The 24,547-nt window shown below is 36.7% G+C and overlaps 1 protein-coding gene and 1 long non-coding RNA gene across 6 annotated transcripts in view; both read right to left on the reverse strand.

The window, feature by feature from the left end:
* The window catches only part of LOC135169529 (uncharacterized), a 131,044-nt gene extending 112,864 nt beyond the window's left edge, over positions 1–18,180 (reverse strand). The window contains exons 1-3 of one of the 5 annotated variants that reach the window (XM_064134599.1): positions 17,720–18,180; positions 17,426–17,542; positions 17,220–17,355 (exon numbers count right to left, since the gene is read on the reverse strand). In XM_064134599.1, coding sequence (XP_063990669.1) covers positions 17,220–17,355; positions 17,426–17,521 — 232 coding nt within the window. In that variant the 5' untranslated portion in view covers positions 17,522–17,542; positions 17,720–18,180. Of the gene's footprint in view, positions 1–17,219; positions 17,356–17,425; positions 17,543–17,679 lie in introns of all 5 variants that reach the window. The other 4 variants (XM_064134598.1, XM_064134597.1, XM_064134600.1 and 1 more) reach the window with 4 other exon arrangements.
* A 3,587-nt stretch (positions 18,181–21,767) lies between these two features.
* On the reverse strand, positions 21,768–23,746 carry LOC135169592 (uncharacterized). Its single transcript, XR_010300226.1, has 3 exons — positions 22,699–23,746; positions 22,316–22,491; positions 21,768–21,988 (listed from the first exon to the last, which is right to left on the reverse strand). It is a non-coding gene; the product is annotated as an uncharacterized LOC135169592 (long non-coding RNA).
* Between the last annotated feature and the right edge of the window lie 801 nt (positions 23,747–24,547).

Consider the following 24,547-nt stretch of genomic DNA (forward strand, 5'->3'; position numbering starts at 1 on the left):
AGAGGAATTTGCCCAGCACTATTGAACAATACCCAGTGGACACAAGCCAGTTGGCTATCAGTGTCTCACCTGATAACATCTATCTAATTACTGTGCTCCAATATTTAACTCTGTAACCCTGACTAACGCCTCGGCGAATAAATATATTATTTAGTTATTATTCGTCTGTGGTTAGATTCGGATGTTCCCTTAAACTAAGTCTACCCCGAATCCTACAATATGGCATACTGGGAGGTAACCCGAAGTCGTCGAAATACCATTCTCTACCATCGCGATCGACGTACATGGTGATCCAGTGTTCCCCTGGTTGTGTATCACCAGATGTATCGGCTAATATCGCTCTTGTGCCTTCTGGTGACACAACACATTTTTTTTTGTCAGTTAATAATTAACAAGGTTTTGCAAGGTTCAATGTTTATTCTTTAAATAACGGATAACCTGATGTTTAAGTAGAATCTTGATTTTATTCACACACACACATATTTTTTAATGAACTTTTACACTTTATAAACTTTTAATAATTTTAGACGGAAGATTTTAATTTGTTTTTTAGGAACGATCTTTACCCGATGGGTATTTCAAGAGTGATCTTGACAGTTCTAAATTTGGAAGATAACTCCGTTTTTGGTCGAATTTTTAGAAGTCGAAGGTGGAAATTTGGAATGGCGAATTTAGTCAATGCTTGGATTACAAAATATAACACTAATTTTCATTGGTAGATTAGGAAACTGAGGTGAAACGAGGATGGAGATTGTGTATGAGGAGATGGTCCGTTTTGGGACTCGAGTGCTAGAGTAGGAGGGTAAGGCTGAGTGCATTTAAAATGTTTGACCTTGGAAATTGGGCTATGGGGGTCGGGGTTTTCTACGACGACAACGATAGTAATAAACAGTTGTTTCGAAGACTGAAATTTGTGTATTTATGTGATTAAACAAAACTGATCAATGAAAAAAAGGACAGGGATTAGGCTGAAAGAGATGATAATTTTAATGTGTCCCGTTGGTAAATGAGTTTGCACAGATGTGGAGAAATTTGTAGACCACAATAGGAGACAACTATACATATAACGATAATAAAGTTTGAAGAGGCAGAAATATTCAAATACTTCCCGAAGTAAAACCCGAAGTAATATTAATATTAATATTAATTATTATTACTTCCCGAAGTAATGATAATTAATAAATTTAAGAAAATTTAAACTTGTTTCTCCGTTGAACATAAAAAATGTCTCCATTCGGAACAATCGCAGTCGGCTTCATCCACATCGACGGAATATTGGCTGCTGGATACACACCAACTGTACAGCTGCTGGAATCCGTACTGTGTTGACCAGCAAGAAATTTCTCATCGAGTAAACTTTTTGACCCTTCTTTGCTCGGACTGAACCACGCTTTGACTTGAATACAAATGAATAGTAGTGATTTGATGTGGTCCTTCAAGTTGATAACATCTCGCGTAAGAAAAGTAACAGTGATGTTCTGTCGCAAAATTAGTCTCTCACTAAATTTATTTTATTTAAAAAATATATTAAATTCACAATTCCGAGATCCTAATATTTGAAAATTTTCCCAGAATTTTAATTTTCATGAACAAATGGTTATATTACGGATTTGGCTGAATTGCAGTAATTTCTTATTCTTTTTTTATGAACGAAGGAATCGTTGCCATTGAAAATCGTTTCCCAAATGCGATTTTATTACCGTAAAAATATTTTTCTCTCCAAATATTTTATTACGGTCGGACTTTTCCCAAATTTTAATCCTGACACTCAAAATAGTTGTCCCATTTTAGTTGGTCCATAAACCTCAACACATAAACTGCTACACCAATCCGAAGGATTGTAAAAATCTCTCCGTGGTCCGCATTCTCTTATTCAACTTCAACATTTTTCACTTTGTGGCTTTTTTTGAAGTGAAACTTCTTTGCGCTCGTTGGGCTGTAATTCCAATATCGTATGTAACGAAAAGGGAAAGGAAGGGGATGGCGCACGTGGTGGGGCAGTCGGACGGAAAGAGACATGGGAGAGAAACGAAAACGCGATAGATTCGGAGTAAGAAAATGACTCATTTTGTTAATATGATGAATAATACTAATAAGACCTTTTTATTAATATCGGGATAGTTCACTGAGAATTACCAATCCAGTGGCATCAAATGCTTTTTACACATTTGAAAATCATGAAATCTCCGGTTTAACTTATCCTTCAGTAAAATTCCCGAATTTTAAGCGGCACGAAAATGAAAATTTCGTAATGTATTTAAATATATACTCTAATATGAATATTGGAGATCAATTTCCTTGATTTTTCAATGAAATCGTAAATTTCCTGATTTTTTGTCGTAAATGGGCTTCGGTGTCAGTGTTCCCCCAATTCAAAAATGCATTGACAGCAATTTCCTTGTTTTCTGTTCATTTTCAGGGAAATATGGAACAGAAATTGACTATTCTATTTGGTTTCTCCACGAGATTTCGAATTTTCAATGACAAAATGTTCTAAGATCTTCCTGTGTGGCTCAATAACATTTTCCGAAAATTATCGCAAAAAATTCAGACAAAATTTTTTAGCAATCTATGGCTAAGAAGTTTCACTGCTGTCGTGCATAAATTTTATACACTTTTTTTTTATTAAGAATCTCAGTGCCTCTGTGCCTCGCGTAAAGAATTTTGTTTATCTTGTCAATTCAAAATTACCCGCCTTTCGGTTACATTGGTGATCCATTTTTTCTTATTATTTGCCGTCCTTTTTAAATTTTAACATTTCAACATCATCATCTAAACAAGTGTATAATATATAAAATCAAGTGTTGATAATTAATTAAACGTTTTAATAATTAATGGACATTTTTCAATCACCTCCGCAATATCTTGAGAGTGGGTGAATGAAAAGTGAATTTCATTTTGTTTTCTTGAGGAGACACTTTCCGCTTGGGGATCAGTTTGGGTTCAATTTTATCAGGTACATCATAATTACGGTATCACTGTCATAATTGTCCTCATACTCCTCATACCATATACCTTACAAAGGGATTATGGTATCGAAATTATACCATAATTTGGAAATCCAACTCAATGTTGTTTTTCGTCGATTTTTCTGAATATTCACATATTAAGGAGTTCATCCGACTAAACATGGATGAAAAACCTCGACAATATTCTCGAACGGTTGATAGTGTAGGTCGCAAAGAGATTGTTGTCAGGAAGAATTAGTTTGTGTACTTTTAGGTTTCAACCAATGATAGGCATTCTCTATGGTTGTATTTCTGTATAATTATTTTATCATGCTAGGCGATTTCTGTGCATTGTCCAATCTGAGCTACCCATAATTTTTAGTTCCCCGAAACTCTAATAAATCGTCATTATTCACAGATAAATTACATAACTCCTCATAATTTAATTATTCTTGACGATTTTCAGGTAGATAATCATGCGTTCAGCCATTCTTAATTAATTAAAGCCGTAAGTCATGTCGTCTCAAGTTAAATTGAATTTACAAGTCATTAAAACCCTCCTTTTAATTTTGAAACAATTAACAGAACAAAAATAGATCAGAGATTTCGGAGGGACTGGCTCTGACATGAAAGGTTTAAGTGGTAGCTCGGGAAGATTCCAGATACATGTACAGAGCACAATGTAAATTGTGCAATCAGATTCTCATCACTGCGCCTTCAGGCTCACTATTTCATATAAAATCGTTAAAATTGTTAAATTAATTACTCAGAGATCAATCGAATTAATATAAACAGTTTATTAAGAGTTCTCCGATACAACACTTTATCTTTCATCAATCTCGATCCATGAACCCATAGCCCACATGACCAACCTGTTCACCAAAGACTAAACATCCCAACGCCATCGAGTGGCAGCACTCAATTTTTATCGCTATTTAAATGTGACTCTAATTCTATAAATTACAATACAAATATCTTTCTGAAAAAAATCCCGAACTATCAAAAGCTTCAAAAACCACGAATTTCATGAAACCTGTCAACAGCCATGGAGCCTTAACGTTGGGTACCAAGGTGATTGTTTCATCTTCAACACAAAGAAGGAGACTTTGAAGAGGAATTTTTATTTTTTGGGTATCGTTATAATCATTAGAGGAACAGAAAAAAGAAGGACGAAAGGCAGAAAGAGTAGGAATCTTTCATCAGAAATTACTATCGAAGAACGTTCAATCTGGGAAATTGAAGAAACAGCACGTTGAAGCAATAAAATAAATGTTTCAAACTTTTACTGAGCATTTTTGGAGAAAAATTGCCGGCACATAAAGCGTGGATGTCTCAGCCTTTGGGTGTCCGAAAGGGTTCAAAAATTCTCGAAATCAGTTTATTACTCAGTTTGCCAATTTGGGGACGGACATATGGTGACAAAAACAAGGGGCACCTCCTAGGAGTCTCTGCTTTTCCAAAAATTTTACCAAACAGAAAAGAAAAGCTCAGTTCCTCTGGAAAGCTCCTGGAAGACAGCGATTTTCATGATCCTCATCCGAGTTGAAAGATAATGAAAATATCTCTATTAATAATTTGAGTGTCCGGATTTGATGGAATGGGTCAATGGAACGGGAAGTGGTGAAGTTCGATGAGGGACAATGATTTTATGTACGCACGTGGTTTCGATGAGGATCGCGGTTTATTTATAAAACACACGTATATGTTCACTGTACAATTAAAAACTTGTATAAAATAAATAGTGGACTGTATAGGACTGTTTAATCGATGAAGTTCACTAAAGGGATAATAACTTTCGATAGATTGTCGATTAATGTCCCGAGCGAATTTAGTTGGTTTTTCCGGACGATACCAGTTTCCCCGCTTCGTTTGGGTACTGTCAGTAATACCTCACTTCTAGCTCTGATTTTTATCGGTGTTTGATCCTGGAACAGCTTGAACGGATGCCCATTGATGACCAATGCTTTCCCATGGACTGTTTCCACCTTCAAAGTAGGTGAAGACAAAAAATCTTTGCCTAAAATTCCCCCAATGCAAGGAAAATTTTCAGGAATGACTTGAAACGTATGTCCCAGACATCTATTGCCTAGTTCCAAACGAAGAATAACCTCACCCAAGGTGGCGACGTCATGATTCGGAATCCCTCTCAAGATTCGGCTCGTCGGGGTAATTTCAACTCCTTTCATCAGTTTGTCCACCCTCACTACGGAGATCTTCGCTCCGGAATCTGCTAAGAACATAGTCGGTAACTCCAGCTCTCCCGCAGTGAGTAAAATCTCCGATTTTATTTCCCCCTTTAGTGCTGGTTTTATCATTGTTGTATTGTTCCTTTGAAAACTTTTCCCTCACTGTGCAGGCTTTACCATCATAACCTGATAGGCTCCAACAGGCATAATTTTCTCGTCGTCAGATTTATCAACTCTCCTCTTTCAATTCAGGTTATTATTGTCGCTACCTGAATTATTATTTTGCTTACCTGCAAAATGGGACTTCACGATCTATGCAGGAATTTTCTGTGAGTCAGATATTCTCATTCTTTTTTTCAGTTTACGGCAATCAGCGACCTCATGACCTACATATCGGCAATATTTACAAACAGTGCCGAATGCGTCGACGCTGCGTCGCTCTGACGCAACCGGCAACGATTTGCGTTGACCTGACTGCGAATTACGACAGTCTTTTACAACATCACCTGATCATCCGCAGTTGAAACAATTTCCAGTGGATTGCCAACCCATAGAAGCTCTATTCCCGCCACTGAAGTTCCTCTGAGGTATCTCAAAATTTCTCCCTTTCTGAGGTCCAGAGATGGTTTTCTCCAATTCTATGGCCGCTGCACAAGACTCGTGGAGCGTCTTAAAATTATGGGCTCGCACCAAACTCTGCAACTGCCCTCGCAATCCCTGCTCGAACATAAGTTTAAACAAAGTCATTAGAAGCTTTTTAGAAGCTACCTTTTCTCCCTCCGTGAAATCAGCGTGCAGACTAAGTAAGCCATTCAATAAATCGAAAGTGACTTTCTCCGTGCGTGCGACATATTTAGATACATTCTCATGCTTCTTCTGCTGTATCTTGCTAAATTCTGCTTGAAGCCCGATGAGACTTTTTGGTTTCCCAAAAAGTGATTGCAATTCATTTTCCAATTGTTGAAATGAGGTGATAGTTCGGTACTTCAATTGCTTCATAACAACACCTTCAAGTTTAGTTCCCAGAATACCTACTAGAAGGGCATCTTGAAATTCTGGATATATTAATTTCCTAGCGGCTTCAACTGATTTGACAAAAGCATCTAATTTATCTGCATCTTGTCCAGCAAAATTACGTACCATTTGAAGTGCCCCCTCCAGATCAAGGTATGCTCTCTTCGGTACCCGGTTGTTCTGAATATTTTGATCTGCCCAGGCCTCCGCCAAAAGATCCCTAACTTTATTTCTCTCATTTTCAGCCCCCTCCCGCCGCTGCCGCTCAGAATCCAGGAGGCGTTGCTTTTCTCCCTGTTTTACTTGCTTTTCCACTTCTAGATCTGCCACTCTTTCGCGCAACCTTGCTATTGAGTCCCACAGCTCGTCGGTTTGCCGAAGTGGTCGTACCCGCTGGAGAAGTTGGTTTGCCCCATGACGTTCGCCTCCAGGAACAAAACCTCCCGCCGCTAATGTTCCCGTACGATAGAACACATTACTGGGTGTGAAATACTCATGTCTGGGCGTCACATCCCTTGCCTCGTCTACCTGAATTTCATCAAAATCTTGATTTTGAAAAGGAGATCGTTGATTTCCTCCTCCAACCCCTCGCGTGCTATTAGCCAGCTGCTTCTCAGGTAGTTCCTCCGACAGATCGTCCTCTTCCCGATGGACGACAACCTTAACCGGTCGTGCATTACCACCAGCTAATAAGCTCTGATGCAAAGATCGGTCATATCTCCGTTGCACATCAACATTCTCGTTAATATTCACATTAGAATTGAACAGATGCCTTCTTACCCCTTGCCCCGAAATGGAGGAGGACTCGAAATCTGATTCTGATCGTCGACTACCATTTGCTCCAGTAGTTGACATAATTGATTATTTATTTCTTGGCCAAAAATCAAATAATCTCACTTGAGTAGCTACTTATGATGATACTAGCCCCTCTTGACAGGGTAGTTCTCTGATTCTACTAACCTTATAGGTACGATGAAGTACTAAGGTAGGTTTTTCTGGTTGTACTAGCCTTTTTGGTACGCTGAAGTACTAAGGTAGGTTTCTCTGGTGAACCCCAATGGTAACGATTATGATTCCTGATGACAGGTTCACGAAAATCTTCGTCTGATTCACCTTAAAGACAATCTCCTCCCTCCTTCGATGTGAACTTTTGTTGCAGCTGTTGGCCCGTCTACCCCTAGGTAGTCCAAACTCCCAATATTTATTTCCTCTCCTATCACTATGTGATAAGACAGTGGTTGATCAGGCCTTCGTCTTCCCAAAAAATACGCTGCCACCAAAAATGCAATGGACCCGCGCGGTTGGGTTCGAGTTTCGGGATTATCACACGCGGATAAAGGGGAGAAACAAATAAGCTCAATTGATTAACTACTTTTACTTATTATTCCCCAGGATTATTAATAATTAAAGACTCGCTCTGAGACAGAAGGTATCAGGCGAGCATAAATACAAAAGAGGTAACACTTAAAGAAAAGCATTCGAATCACTGGCCCAGAGAATACGAATTTACGAGTATTTATTGTCTCGTGGATTCGTATTACACCTGGTCATTCGACCCCACCGTACATGCAACGTGCACGGTGACGCGCTGAAGGCCAGTTTCGGGGTGTAAAGCGCTGACGCTGCGCCCCAGTTATCTACATAAGTTGACTATACGTGGATTTATCCACATATATTCATCGTGTTTAATTTTTCTTTCATCATAGTGTCTTTAATTCCGAATATTATGTGCCACTTTCGTGTCCTCGTATTCTCCGGATTACAAAACTGAAATGTTATGGAATTTCGGGGCATAACACTTTCCCTTCCTTACGATATCTGTGTGTTGTAGTTCACCCTTTCTTTATAAAATATATGTGAAATTTTGTATTAAAGGTGTTGTGTATAATTTCAGTGAATTCCCATTATCCTGAAAAGGACATTGAAACGAACTACATAAAGAAAGCCTCGACGAGTAATACACATTTGAAATATCATTCTGTGGAGGACAGATTCGTAGAATTCACAATTCTAGGAAATTCAAAATTGAATGTGGTATTCTAACGAATATACAACAATAAATATATATACTTCCACGGAGAGAAAAGTTCCAAAAAAATAACGGAACAAGTCATGTAATCTCCCAGCGAGAGTAGTTTTAAGTTAATTTTTATGGCAATGAAATAGAAGAAATCGGAAAATGTTAAGGAGTCATTTATGACCAAAATCGTAAAATATGTGAAAGGAAAATATATAGTCAAAGTATAGTAGGAAATGATATTATATTCTCCATTGTTCGATGTATGATGTATGTTATATTCTTTAAAATTAAAGTAAATTACTTTTTTTGTATGTTCTTTTTATGTATTATGTATTATGTAGATGTCCTTCAAATGCCAAAAATTAAAAAAAATTGTTTCAGATTTGTTTGGGTCTTTTTCAGTCAAGTCCTAAAAAACGGCTCGGAAAAATTCATGGACCGCACAGAAAAATTACGTGCCTGGCACTTAACAATTGCTCCCACCATGAGTCAGCGCGCAAGTGACGAATTTTTACGGAACAAATCGTAAAAAGTTTCAGTGGGGGGAGGGTTGCCCCCCCCCCCCCCCACTGAAAAACAGAAATAGACTTAATTTTAAAAAATTAAATATTTCGAATTTTTAATTTTTTTTTGTAATAAAAATTTATTAGCACTATGTGTCTCCTCTCACACTAGAATTTCTACTCGATTTCAGAAGAATTGAGGCCTTCCAGTGACGGTAATTTCAGTTGGTCAGTTATTTGATTTGGGTTTAAAATAAATAATGATAATTCAATGAGTCACTCAATAACTGTCTGTATAACTGCAGAAACAGATTAATTGAACACACTTTTAATTGCACTAGTCTTACAAAGGCTTGGACTTCTACTAGAATTCTAATACGGAAACTGAATATGAAGACCTTATGAACGACAGGACTTGGCTAGATCGATTGAAAAGTGAATTAGTATCGCGAAGTAAATTGTTCATAGTAGACTGACCCAGTAAAGATTAGTAATGGGCTGCTCTACCTAGATTGGGAATGGTGGAAAGGGTTTTCGGAAATGGCATTGATCAAGAAAAGGATAAAGGAAAATATGACTATAAAAAATGGGGAAAGAGGACGTCAGGTGAATATTCCACATGTGGAGAACACCTACGGTATCCAGCAATGCAGCGACCGGAAAAAGGGAAAAAATAGGGAATTTCTCTTGCGAAAGACTTGGACTCTATAAGAAAAAAATATCTGCTGTCAAAAATTCTCTTTTTTATGTGATTTTCTTGAGGCTTCTGAGATTAACTCTTTTTTCTCAAAAATTCCCTGACATTCATTGTTCTTTATGTGCCTCGCCAAACGACATTTTACTTTCAAAGCCAAAAGATGCATTTATTTTCCATAGTTTAGCAGTTTACTGAAATTCTGTTGCCCTTTAGGAAAAAATAATATTTGGAAATGTTCGTAGGTAACACAATGTCGTTTCAAAACATCGATGCATCGACTGGCTATTCAGTGTAAAGTTTCCTCTCGGCGATGAAATGTGTGGGAGTGAAGAAATGAGTTGAATCGGATAATAAATTCAAGAATATTTTTTTCAAAGTCTCTTTTTATCAGATTAGTTTAGAAGATATTTAATTTTGTATCTGCTTCGTCTTCAACGAAATTACATGAAAATACTCATTTTTTTACTGTTTAGAAAAGTAGTGAGAGTGAAGGATAGACGGAAACGGTCCTGTTGACACAAAAGATTTTCCCTGGATTTATCGAGGGCTTTTTTAAAGAAAAAAATGTCTTGAAGAAAAAGGATAAACGAATTTATTTAATATTAAAAGGTGACTAAATGATTCTAGCCTCTTAAAATCTGCTTCACAAATGTTTTATTACTCTACAAACCTTCCAACAAAGTGGTTTAACCTCAAATCTTCAGAGAATTTCCTGAGAAAGCGGATCATCCATTTTATAAATTAATGTTGTATCAAGGATTCCTCCGACCTGAGAAGAGAGAATCGCGACGAAGAATTGGACCTTTCCTTAAACCAACAAAAATAATTTCCATATTTGCAAATATTCCCATCCAATATTTTCCCGAAACTCCCACCAAAAATAAGAATACCATTGTTCTATATTGAAACAACATAAATGTACCAAAAATAAAAATGAACGTCAATTGGAACCACCATCGAGCAATGAGCAGTGTCTCAGTGGTTTTAAAACAATTCTATTTCCTTATAATTTAAAATTAATCTCTAGCTACTGAGTGATAATTTCTTTTTTTAAAGACATCCCAAAGATTTTAATTCAGACCATGATATTTGTTTCATGGTCTTCGTCAACGCAAAGAAGGGGAATTTGAAAATGAATTTTAATTTTTTGGTATTTTCATAATCATTAGAGCAACAGAAAAGAGAAGGACGAAAGGCAGAGGAAGGAGGAATCTTCCCTCACAAATTACTATCGAAGAACGTTCAATCTGGGAAAGTAAAGAAAGCGCACGTTGAAGCAATAAAATAAATATTTTAACCCTTTACTGGACATTTTTGGGGGAAAATCGCCCTCACATAAATCTTGGAATTGTCAGCCTTTGGGTGTCCAGAAGGGGTTGAAAATTCTCGAGCCTCAGCCAAGATTTGAAGGGTATTCCCGAAATTAGTTTATAGGTCAGTTTGTCAATTCAAGAAGGGACATATGATGACGAAAACAAGGGTCATCTCCGAGGACTCTCTGCACGCGCTCAAGTCAATTTGTTGTCAAGCACATGACCCAAAAAAAGGGTTTTGGACCCAAGGGGCCATAATTCTAAATTAGAAAATGCGCAATTCCCATTGTAAAATTCCCATTTCCGAATACTGGAGTTTACATTTCGAATGTTTGTCAAAAATTAATTTTCAGATGGAACGAATAGGTCTTTGTACGATTAGTATTTCCTTTGTTCGAGTGTTTCCACTTGAGAGTAGAAAACATTTTTATGAGAGAAAATTTGAGGAAGTTTGGGGATGATGTGTATTAGGATGGCCCATTTTTTCGAATCCCCTAATGTTTGAGAGCCTATCCCGGAAAATGATTCTTCCATTAATAGACTACCCAAGAAAATTTTCCAAAAAAAATTTAAACAAATTGTAGTGGTTGCGCGAAGCGTTTTAAGTTCAAGTAAAATGTCTGACCTACTGGCAGTTAAGGGTTATAAAAATTAAGTAGAAGTTAAATACCCTCAATGATGGTCCCGTGTCAGGTAGTAGGAATGACCGCGGGTGGTGCTTCGGGTGTCGTCCAGGTAGTACCTAAGGGGCGTTCTTCCGACATTTACGAAACATCAAAAATCAATTTAGAATTAAGCTATTTTTACGATTCAAATTTTGTTGAAATTTCTGCAAATTAATTAAATTAACAATGTCTATTTTGTAATAAAAATATAAATAATTGGGAGATCTTCATATTCGAAATGAAATTATATGCCATAACCAGCTTAACGTACTAAGGGTTCAGTTCCTTTTTAGGAAAGGTCAGTCCGGCAGGCCAAATTTTTTTGCCTGGGTTCCATTTCACTGTATACGACCGTCATAAAAGCACCGGATGAGTCAGACACCTGTCTCTACACGAAAATTTGACAATTTTCTTTCCTGTTTTTCACCACATTGCATTTGCAAAAAAAAAAATTTCTTTCCTCTAAATGATAGTCAGATAGTTCAATGATCATCTAACCGAATCGAGAAGAATATCGAAAACTCCCGAAGCGTCGTAGGCACCACCGAAAATCCCTAAATTGAACAGAAATTACGATTTTTATTTTAATAACAAATCGTTTTTTTGTTGGGAGAAAAATCTTATCTTACTCTTAGCCTTTCCGCCGGAAAGTGTACGAGAGTTCATAACGAAAGGTCGAGTCATTGTATTTAAAAAAAATTATTATTGCATTTGGTCTGTCCGTCTCGTGTAAAAGTCCGTAAGAAATTAAACCAGTTGGCGCAACCTCTAAAAATGTTTTTAAAAATCCGAAAAAATTCACATATGATCCTGATATTTTTAGCTATGTGTACCACGAATAGGCAGGGTGAAATTCGATTTCCTTCACTTGTGGGCCATCCTAATGTGTATGCTCTGTTTTCTGAATGTATAGAGAGATGGATGAGTGGGACCATTGTTGATGAGAGACATCAAGTCCAGTGTGTTGTATCCCTTTAGTCTATTAGTTAGTTATCTTAAGGAAACGAAGCAGAACGGTTGTGCCTTTTCAGCGTATAAAATAAAAGAATTAAAACGGGATTCACCCGTCTGATCATTTAAGGGGTTATTCTCATGTGAGCACTTAAAAAAATCGATTTTTTTTTTTTTATATTTTGACAGTAAAACCTATTGAAAACATGCTGTGAAAAATTCAGACCGAAATTCATAGTATTTGATAAGTTACAGCTCATAGTCGCCGACGTGTCGTAAGCGATTGTCTACCAGGCTTTCAACTTTAAACGCGTTTTTCTCGAATCATCATTTTCTGAAACGGTCAAGGTCCTACAAGAAAAAGTATTCAACCGATTGCTTTAAAATTTACATATGTTCTTCTACTCATTTATAGTTATCGTCCCTACCACAATTGTTTATTTTCGACAATATCTTCATATTTTTCTTAAACGATTTGTAACGAAAAAGAAGGAGATTTTCGTGATTTTTTTTTTGAAGTTCGATATTTTTTTTTGTTTTTAATGAAATTGATTATATTTGGTAGGGACGATAGCCACAGATCTACTGAATAATAATCCATTCGATTTTTTTATGTCAGACAACATGAACAGCCGCTATCACCTTGACCAGTGAACTACATTTTTTTGTTGGGGACTACTTTGACTTAAAAAAAATATATCTTAAAAATGTAAAAAATGAAAAAAAAAATTTTTTTCGTATATTTCAAAATACAAATAAAAATATATTGAAAAATCAACATGATTGAAGTTTGTTGTCGCATAAAAAAAAATTCCGAAAAAGTGGTAAAATATAGGCATTCACATGAGAATAACCCCTTAACCATTATCCCCTTTCCAATACCGAGAGGGTGGGACCTAACCAAAGGGATGAACCTTTGTCAGCCAATGAAATTCTCGACCAATTTGTGATTTTTCAATGAAATCGTAAATTTTCTGATTTTTTGTCCTAAATGGGCTTTGTGTCACTGTTCCCTGAATTAAAAAATGCATTGACAGCAATTTCCTTGTTTTCTGTTCATTTTCAGGGAAATATGGAACAGAAATTGACGATTCTATTCGGTTTCTCCGTGAGATTTCGAATTTTCAATGACAAATGTTCTGATGACAATGAAATCTTCCTGTGTGGCTCAATAAAAATTTCCGAAAATTATCACATATAATACCACAAGTGGTTCAAAATTATCGAATATTTCCCGATAGATTCGTTGTAAGCAAATGAAGGAGTCAAGTTTTTCAGGCTAAAAAATCACGAGTGCGAAGCACGAGTGATTTTTCCTGAAAAATTTGACGACTTCATTTGTATGCAGGGAACCTAGAGGGAAATATTCTATAATTTTGAAGCTCGAGTGGTATTCAGGGGATTATTTTTCCTGTCCAAATTTCGGCCAAGAGAATTGTGCCATGACATGAAAAGAGGTTTATTTGGTTAAGTGTCGTTTGTTTACCAAAATATTCAAAAAATTATCGCTGATATTCGAGGTAGGCTATACAAAATATCAACAAATGGTGCAATTCTATTGGCTGAAATTTGGGTGGGAAAAATAATCACATATAATACCACAAGAGCTTCAGAATTATCGAATATTTCCCGATAGATTCGTTGCAAACAAATGATGGAGTCAACTTTTTCGGGTTAAAAAATCACGAGTGCGAAAGCACGAGTAATTTTTCCTGAAAAACTTGACTTCGTTTGTATGCGGGGAACCTAGAGGGAAATATTTTATAATTTTGAAGCTCGAGTGGTATTCAGGGGATTATTTTTCCTACCCAAATTTCGGCCAAAAGAATTGTGCCATGAAATGAAAAGAGCACTCAATCCGCACTCAAAGTGTATTTCCTCTCATCGCAAAAACTCGAAAATTGCATCCATGCTGATGCTTTCGTCTTGGTCGTATTAACGGGGACAGTTCCTTGTATTGCCTTATCAATATTTGCCAGAGAACTACGTCCGAATCGATTCATTTTTGATACAATTGCGTAAAATCACCACAAGAAAATTCAATCTGTCAGGGGTTTATTTGGTTAAGTTAACGTTTGTTTTCAATCTGTCAGGGGTTTATTTGGTTAAGTTAACGTTTGTTTTCAATCTGTTAGGGGTTTATTTGGTTAAGTTAACGTTTGTTTCGTTACATATATATATAACCTACCCGCAGAATTATCAAAAAATTATCGCATATAATACCACAAGAGCTCCGAAATTATCGGATATTTCCCGATAGGTTCGTTGCAAACAAATGAACTCGCGCTTCCCGCTCGTGATTTTTCTGGAAAACTTGACGAGCTTATTTGTTTGTAGGGAACCTTGAGGGAAATATCAGATAATTTCCAAGTTCGAGTGGTATTCGGGGGATTATTTTTTCCATCCAAATGTTGGCCGATAGAATTGCACCATGAGACGAAATTTTCAACGAATTGCCATTTAATCTGTCAGATACAATTGAGGGTTACTTCATCATTTGTTTTTTTTTATATAGGCAACATGCAAAATTTCCAGTGAAATTTCCTAGAATTTCTGCTGAAATACCGTGTTGGCTATACAAAATAACTTCGAATGGTGCAATCCTATTGGCTGAAATTTGGATAGGAAAAATAATCACAAAAAATTCAGACAAACTTTTTTAACAATCTATGGCTAAGAAGTTTCACTTCTGTCGTGCATAAATTTTATACACATATTTGTTCTAGTGGTTCGGAAATCGACCAGCCATTTATCGATGGTAATGAAAGATGTAAAGAATCAATGACATCCCCACTATCACCTGCTCACTATTTCCATATGCCCACAACCTCTGTTTGTTTTATAAGTTATTCAGGTGCACTGCTTTAACTATAGACACGATTTAACTGGCGTCACGCTGTAAACGCGAGGATGATTTTCCTTTTTGCAAAAGGTTTGTTTATCAAAAAATCAGCAAGTTGCATGGGCATTGGGAGGGTAAGTTGTTGAGGGTGAATAACATACGTAATAACATTGTTTATCTCTCTTGTACCTCCCTCCATGTCGACTTCGCCGATACCTTATCGCGTATCTGGATAAATTAATTTTTCATTGTCATTTAATTATTATAGTAATAGTGTTCTTTGACGTTACAACATTAGTAACCTTGTATAAACCTTCCTATTCAGTAAAGGTTGATTTCCGTGTGACGAATAGTTTTGGAAAATATTACAAGGCATTTTGAAAATACAAATATTCAGTACCGTAAATTCGACAATATTTTTTCGTGTATATTCTCCCTCTGACCTTTTCCGATTTCACTTAATTTTGATGAAATTATTGAACTGAAATTTACAATCGCTATTAATTCCTTCAAAAGTTTTAAATTTTCAGTTGCGAAATTTAATTTTCATGAGTATGAAGTTAGCAGGACAAGACCCTTTACAGGAGATATCGTGTTGAAGAATCCAGGGATTCAAAAATATCAACTTTTAATCAGTTTAAATAGAAATACAGATTGAAGGGTGAACTTAGCAGGATAACTCTCAGGATATATTAAAGCTGTAGTCCTGCCCTGTAAATGCATTGTAAAAAAGTCACAATTATAATTTTCCAAAATCTTATCGTGACAATTTTTTCATTTTTCTTCCGCGTGTTCAAATTGTTGTTCACTTTTAAAGTGTAAAAGGGAAGCTACGCCGTAAAAATTTCTACTCCCATTTGCAGAAGAAAAGTTACTATTCAAAACGTATGTAAACTTCTCATGATGATTCAAATATTTCATAATAAAAATTCAAGTCAAAACATAGACTATATTTTCGTATCAGAAAATATGTAATCGAGGATATTCCCAGAAGAAATTTCAAATTATTCATTAGAAATCAGGAAAAACATTAAAATGAAATGAGAACTCAATGTGGCGTTTTTTGTTATAATTTTTATGTAAACAATATGGGCATTTGAACAAGAAATGTGTTGGGCGTTGAATGTCTCCCCGAAAAATAATATAATTAAACCAAAAAAACTTTGATCGAGATTTATTTGAACACTTCGGTGATTTATTTTAATTTTTAATCTCCGAATATTCGTATCGGAGTCATCATAAGTCGGATGAGGAGATCCTAACCCGAGAGTATCGTCACTTCACCTGTGACGTTTGTGCTGAAAAGTATTCATGAAGTCGCGACTGACTATTTCATCATTATTTTTTCTTTAGAAAAAACTTGTGTACAAATTCGCAAATTTAGAATTTATTACTGAAAATTTTGGGTGATATCTTCATGAAATGGCTCTACCATATTGTTCATTATGCTAAACAACAACAATGACCTCGCTTGACTGACGAAGTAAAAGTCAGTTGTATAATTGTTTACTAATGCATTGCCTTTTAGTTGGAAGATATCAAGTGTTAAAATTATTTATTGCTTAAATTTCCATATTATAAGCATATAAATTGCAAAAGCATTTTCATCATTTCCACAGATGACTTCTAATTTCCTTTCATGATACCATAGTTATAGATCTTCTTAAACAAAAACATTGTATATATCCTAACAACAAATTTTGTACCGGAAAATTCGACATTTGCATTAGATAGAAGCAAACGAAAAAGCCTTAAAAATCATAACTGTGTCGACATGGGTAAACTTTTACGTTAATTTTCCATAACTGAAAGCATAACTGTCCATTCAAGTACAGAAAAAGTCGTCAGTTGCACTCGAACGTAATTGACGGAGCTTTTTATTTGATAAAATTCAAAGTTTGAACATTTGCTCCTGACGTGCCATTGAAAAAAATGTTTACAAAATGAAAAAATACTTTTTCACCATAAAAACAATATCCACAGGACAATGAACATCAGCTGCCTCATAAATTCACCCCATTGAATTCATAATCATGCTGAACAAAACAAGAGGTATAAAATCAATGCTCTCCCTCCATACCTGAGAAATTATTAATTTCATCCTGTATATATCCTTTCGTAAGGAGTGTCCTGGCACTGGGTGGCGTCTCATTGATGTCAAACTCAGTTGTGAAAATCTCCGAGCTTTTGAATGAGCCATTTGTAGACAGAAGCGCCTAGAGAACAAATATTTTTAGGATTTACAAAGTCTTAAAATAAATCCATAAAAAGTTTCTCCATAAATACCTTATTGTTTCCACTAGACCCACGATATTTTCCCTTGGCCATCAGAATTGGACTAATTGATTCACTATCATGTGTCACAGTTTTCATAAACACCATGTCATTGCAATAGCGTCACGACTGTCAGCGACAAAAAAAATGATTGAAATTAAATAAAACTAATTAGTTTCAGAAACCGTCAAAAAAGTGTGAGGTTAACCTCACGCTTAAACACTAGGCTAAATTTCCTGTCATCTCACAAAAAGTTCTAAACTTACATCATTACCGGAGTGAAATTTAATTTGATAGATGAATTACCCGAAAACACCCCGAGAATGACAGTCTATTTTTATATGTCTGTTACACGAAACATAACTAATACGACATAAAACTCGATACACCTTGCAGTAGGTTATAACTTACGAAATTGTTTACGTGAAAAATTTCCTAATGACAATAAACTCCTGGAAATAGAGGTGCACTGAATCACCGTCCGAATGCCTAGCGAACACATTATCGAGACTTCATTCATCATCACAGGACTGACCACAGTGCCTCGTACGTCATTATTGATTGGGTAGTCTATTCTGCCCCTCTACGTTAGTCCATCGTAAAATCACGCTATTATTTTCAACACAGAAAAATACCCGAAAAGGTCGACGATTAGGGATTGATAATGGCTGACAATTTATTTTTTAATCTTGAGAAAGTGAAAATAAAGACAGTGATGGAGAGATATCAGAGATAAAGGGGAAAATCTCCAGGTTATTTTGATCAAGTGAAAAATGTTGGTGTCGCAGGAACTAAAACCGGAGGGTATACCGGTAATCAAAGTAGGTCGCGAGTATGTAGCCGTCGATATCCCCTTACGGGGACATTGTTACGTTCCCGTCTGGTTCGCTGGTTTCCAGATGGCAGCTCCGATGCCCGTGGAGTGCAAAACCACTCTGCTTCACAAGTGCGGGGTTTTTAAATTGAATAATTCAACACAAATACCAATACCAATGAATACCAATACCAATGAAAACCAATAAAATGAATACCAATGTAATGGGATTATAATATGGAAACTTTTATTCATAAGTTGTAGACTTAAACTTAACTTTTCCGCGTCTAAAATCGATCTGCCTTACAATCTTCCTCCAATTTTAGCCTTAGTGTAAGGACGAAGGGCCTGTTCCACGATAAGGCGTAGAGGACCAATCGTCGCCTTGAGCTCAATTAGGGGGTTGGTTCTACACCCCCATGATCTTGTGGGCTTACTCAGCCTTAACTCCGGGGCTACATGATTTTAAGAAAGGGGCCTCACATGTGGATTTAAAAGAGAGAGAGAAAATCCTTAAGTTTCTCTTGGGGAAATTAGACTGTCTCCGAGAAAAGGTTTTATCACTTGAACGGGTTGATGTGGGACGCAAATTACACTTGGAAACTCGATTAGAAAAAATTATACAAAGAATGTTTTATTTGGAAGGCTTGAGCTACGTCAATAAATTACAAGATTTATTACTTGTATTCGCTCACAAGTTTCTGAAACTGACTATTTCAAAAGGCTGTGTTTTTTCATCTTCGAAAGTGTTTAAAAATATTGCAAATAGCTTGAACCTTTTCTCAAAAGTTTAAATTATTCACTACAATATTTTAACGCCTGAGGCTAAATCTAGTAATAATATGGAAGTCATAGGGACCCTATATGGTAAGTGATGGTCTACGCGAAAACATCAACATGTTACGTCGTTCGTAACTAGATGGCGTTGCGCACCTGGCGGTCGATTTAAATTTCAGTGTGTCCCGTTTAATTTCATTAACAATTAAATTATTTTATTCTTATTAATACTGCGTAGCTGGACACGTGTGCTCTGCTGGACAATGACGTCTCTTATAAATTCAATAACAGAGTGCTTATTCCTGAAGAATAGGATCTTCACAATCTTCTATTGATGCCATTTCCAAATCTATCCAACGAGAATCCGATTATCGGTAAGTTGCAATACTCCTATTGCGGACGAAGTGAGAAATAATCGATTTAAAAAAAATTTTCGAATAATATTAGTTGCTGATCGAAATGATTAATTATGAAAAACTTTAAAGTCATTTATTTCAGCATATGTTGATCACCCTCAATATACAATACTACTAATAATAATTCGTGGTGTTTATTGAATGATTAATTAACTTTTTTTTTATAAATAAAATGTCAACAGATTAGCGGGAATAATTGCTTACACTGAAGACATACGTTGGATATTGTTGGACACTAGCAAATTGGCTATTATATGATGGCCACTCTCCTGCGGTTCAGACTGTATCTGGGTCTGCGAAGATTCAACCAAAAGGTTTTATCTACGTTGTCAGGGAATCGCAGCCTGCAAAGTAACTGTAATGTATGATTAAGCATAAAGTTGTCCAGTACATTCGTTGAATGCAAATAATGGATATTTGAGCTTTAAATTTTAAGAGATCTGTTATGATAAACCACCAAAAAGTTCGTGATGAATCATGAGGAATGTTACGATTATCTTTGAATGAAGAAATCTTACGATTATTTATGAATGTCTCGATTATGATAGAATCACAGAGAATGTTGAACCCTTCTTATTTTTAAGGACAAAATAAAGGACATAGTTCGAACTAATATATGAATATTGAACCATTAATGACCTGTCTGTCCGCTATTTACTCGATATCACCTTTTTTAACTGAACAGATGTTTTTATGAAAAATTCGGGATGACACTCCTTAAATTGAAAATTCACGAGTAGCATAGAACTTCTTTTGGCAAACGAATTCAAATAATGATTGAAGATAAAAATGATTGGCAATAGATGAAAATTAACGGAGTATGAATAACGCGGCACGCGTAGTGTATGTGCTCATGCGCATGCGCACTCGTCCGCCAGAATAATATTATTGAATTAATTAAAATCCCATAAATGATGATTGATAGACTAAGGACAATGGACTATATATGACCTACAAACAGTTTTCAATCGATGGCGAGGTTACTTTTGACCTTCAATGGAAAAATAAAAATGGGGTGCTAACTTTTCCTTGAAAAAGTTTTTAATTAATAAAAAAATAAATATTGACTATCAAAGCGAATTGATCGAATAACAATGGTCTTCAATGATCCTTCAAAGGGTCCGAATAGAGAAACGGATCAATTTTTACCTATGTGGAATTAACTACCTGGGGCCTCAACAATGTGGCCGGAACTTTTATCGTCATCCGATCCATCTCTAAAAACAGAGACCATAGGGGAGATCAGCAGGGCCAGTCCTGGGAGATCAACCACGAAATGTCCTAGCGGATTTGTTGGTAAGGTACCGAACGTTACGGCTGCAAAATCGGAGCAGAGGGAAAAGTCGGTAACGCGGATAGCGTGGAGTCAGGTAATACAAGGAAATAGGGGAAATTAAACGGCTCGGCAGGCGTTCTGGATATCCGAACGGCGTTGAGGGATGCTTTTCCCTCATTAGGGGAGGGGGATTACTTTTCAGAAATGCAGCTTAACGCGCATCAGTTCTCGGCGACGGCAAGCGAGAATTCCCAATAAACCCCCACGATTCAAAAATTCATTGCTCCCCTTCTACTTGAGATGAAGAAATGAAACCAACGTCATTCAATTGTTCATTAAATTGTTCATTAATGACGGTAGTTTCGTTTCTTAATCCGAGTTAAGAAGGGAGGGAATAATTTTGAAAAATGTAGCTTGACGGACATCAGTTTTCGGCGGCGTCAAGCGAGAATATCAAATAACTCCCCACGATTCAAAAATTAATTTCTCCCTCTCTAATTGAGATGAAGAAATAAAACCAACGCCATTCGATTGCTCATTAAATTCTTCATTAATGATGGTGGTTTCGGTTCTTAATCCGAATTACGGGGAAAGGCATTAATTTTCAAAAATGCAGCTTGCCGCACATCAGTTCTCGGCGACGTCAAGCGAGAATACCCAATAACCCCCCAGGATTCAAAAATTAATTTCTCCCCTCTAGTTGTGTGCGGAGTAGTAACCGTGATGATCAACTGGAAGGAAAAATAGAGTCTTCCAGTTTGATCCTTCCCTACGGTCGCAAGTCGCAGGTATACACCTTGGTGCGGCAACACTGTCTCCTGCACTACTACTCCCCAAAAGTAATTCGCAAGCAGCGATGTTCTTGTTTATGTGAAGGGAATAAATAATCTAATCTAATAATTAAAGATTTTCTAATTATTTGTGAACATCAATTTATGTGATTGAGATTATAGATCGAAACGTGCATCAGTTTTCGGCGGCGTAGAGCGAGAATATCTGATAACCCCCCCACGATCCAAAAACCGATTCTCCTACCGCCCCTCTCTCTTAAGGCGGTATTCTGGTCGAGAACCCTAAATTTTAGCCATTTTTCAAACTAAGACTAGAAAGGAAAGAAAAACATTTTCAGTATCCATTTTTTTATATATTATTTATTGGGATTTAAACAATATAAAAAAAAAATATTAAAAAAAACATCCAAAATTCGCGAAATTACAGGCCGGTGAAGTGGGGGCTTCAAAAAAACGGTGCACCCTGGTTGACATCATTCCACCCCTTTCAGTGATCTGAAACTAAGAATTTTGAGAAATTGTCAATCAGTAAAAATGCCGCTACCGAGTAGACCTTAGCCGTAGAAAAAAAAACAATTTTTTTTTACCCTTTTTTTGACCTTTTCGAATTTTTTTAAAATACTCAAAATTGAAATTTTTCAAAATCCAGGGCTCACTCGATAGATAGGTATATAAAGAAGATTTACACCAAATTACGACCAAATCGGTCGGGTAGGACTTGAGATATCATGACAACCACTTCGAAAAAAGTAGTTTTGAGAAAAACGCGTTTGAAGTTTGAGAAACAATTCCAGTAAAATAACTCGGATAATAATATTTAATACTTACTTTACACTAATCGGCGATCCCAGATCCATACATTAGGTCTTCCTCTACTTTATATGGGATGTTTGCAGAATTTCTTTTTGCTAGCTGAGCTGTTCTGCCTTCTTTTGAAGCAGCAGAAGCTCGCAATTCAGAGCGATCAATTCGAGCTTCGTTGCGATGATGCGTCAAGAAATCTTCTGTATGTCCGAAAATAATTCGAGTTTTGAAAAATCCCTTTAAGGGCATATTCTTAAGGGTCTAAACTGTGAAAATATGCAAAAAAATCGATTTTTTTGGAATTTCTAGACCAGAATACCGCCTTAAATATGACGGGATGAATCCAACGTCATTTAATTCATCATTAAATTGAAATAATATTATATATTATAGTAACGTTTACTTACAATTGTGCTGAATTCTCCGAGTAGCTCAGGCACGATCCCCTGTACTGTAAAATTGCGTTCCTAGAAAACGACCTGAAGATTCAATATTAGTCAATCAAAAAAATATCTGGTGCTCGCGATTTTTTTTTAAGATGTACATACCGACATCACGATGAACTTCTTATTCAGAAGGCCCCAATCCCTGAATGCGCTTTCGAGGATATGTGAGAGATAATAGAGAGAGTGTAAGGTACCACGGCATAACGATTGTTGCAACGAAACGCTTTAAAAACGTAGAAGAAGCCTTTGGAAGCAATTGCATTTAATCTATGGAATGTTTGAGTGAACGGGAAAAGTGGTGATTGGCGAAATATGAGAATGTCTTACGCAACTTTAGGCGGTGAAATCGAAACCTAACGCTATCATGTAGACAGGTGAGTGTGAGTGAGAGATAGATTCACATGCTTGATTCACTGATGAGTGACTTTTCGCAGCTTCCTATTTCAACTATAACATTGAATGTTATTCTTCCACGCTTCCCGGTTGTTGTATCTTGTCCTAGCAAAGAGCTTGACCCTTACTAAAAATTCCAAAGCGGCTACCCGATGATTGTAGCAACTATGACTCTGACAAAACCAATCAGGAGCAGACGAGTCGACAGCTCTCCTTATATCAATAGTGATATCCTGGAGTATAGATGAAGAACTCCAGTGCTTCTTCCAAACTCTATCAAAAACGACTATCTGCAACCGAACCAATTCTGCGTACCTATCAGTTGGGCGGGTTAGCTTCGTAATGGTTGGCGCATCGATATCAACATTCTCATATTCGCGGAATTCTATGTACAACTCATTCACAGAATGAGCATCCATAGGCGACTTACACATATCAGTTTCGCAACCTTCACACTTTTTGATGCTTTTAAATTTTACATAGCATGCGAAGAAAGCGATAGCATTTGCTTCATATAGTGAGAAGTTTCCTTCATGAGTAGGAGCTGCGCTGTTGGTTGCCTTTTGCTCGAGATCGTGAAAGATGTCTACAGCTTCAGAGATCTCTCTCTTATCACTGTTTTCTTCGACATTCATTTCACTCGGAAAGCTCGTTGATATCGATGGATCATTAAACGCTGTTGAAACGCGTGAGGGCTTTGATGCTACAAGAAACTTATGATCATCGCATGAGACATTCCCTTTATCGCTAATGCTAATATAACCCATTGAAAGAGCATGCCTTGTAGAATGTCGAACCATTCTTGCCGTGGGATTTCGGCAGTTTCCATTGCGGGATCGGAGAAGACCAAACCAGTGTTCTGATCGATCTTGATTTCCACGGGAAGTAACAAATTTGAAATCGGAATGTTCCCGACTCAATATTTTGTACACATTAATGAGAGCATTTCCAGTCAGCTGTAGTCCTCGAAAACAAGGTAGAACAGTATATCCTGACTTTTGAGGAATTCTCCATGTATTACTCCATTGAATCAAGTCCAGGATGAGCTTCTCTATTTGAGGATTCTCTGAAGATAAAGGTCTCCTATTGGGATTTGCATCAAAGACGCCTGCCGAGTTACATGCATCAATGATATCATTCAGTTTTGAAGTATATTCGGCGCTGTCTCTCCAAGTAGACGAAGCCACATTGGATCCAGAAGAATTTCCCTAACAAGTACCCCAAGGTTTAATGGCTTGTGCGTAACGATGTCCGAAGATTTGGAACGCTTGCTTCACATTCATAGCCTGAAAGGAATTCGGAACGATATGGATGTCAGAAATCTGGGACAAAAGATTCGAAGTGGCTAAATTTTTGTCGAACGCATACGCTGACGCGAAATCATGCCATGAGACAATCACTCGACCATCCTGCCAAA

The sequence above is a fragment of the Diachasmimorpha longicaudata genome, chromosome 15 (assembly GCF_034640455.1).
Source record: "Diachasmimorpha longicaudata isolate KC_UGA_2023 chromosome 15, iyDiaLong2, whole genome shotgun sequence".
Taxonomy (NCBI): domain Eukaryota; kingdom Metazoa; phylum Arthropoda; class Insecta; order Hymenoptera; family Braconidae; genus Diachasmimorpha; species Diachasmimorpha longicaudata.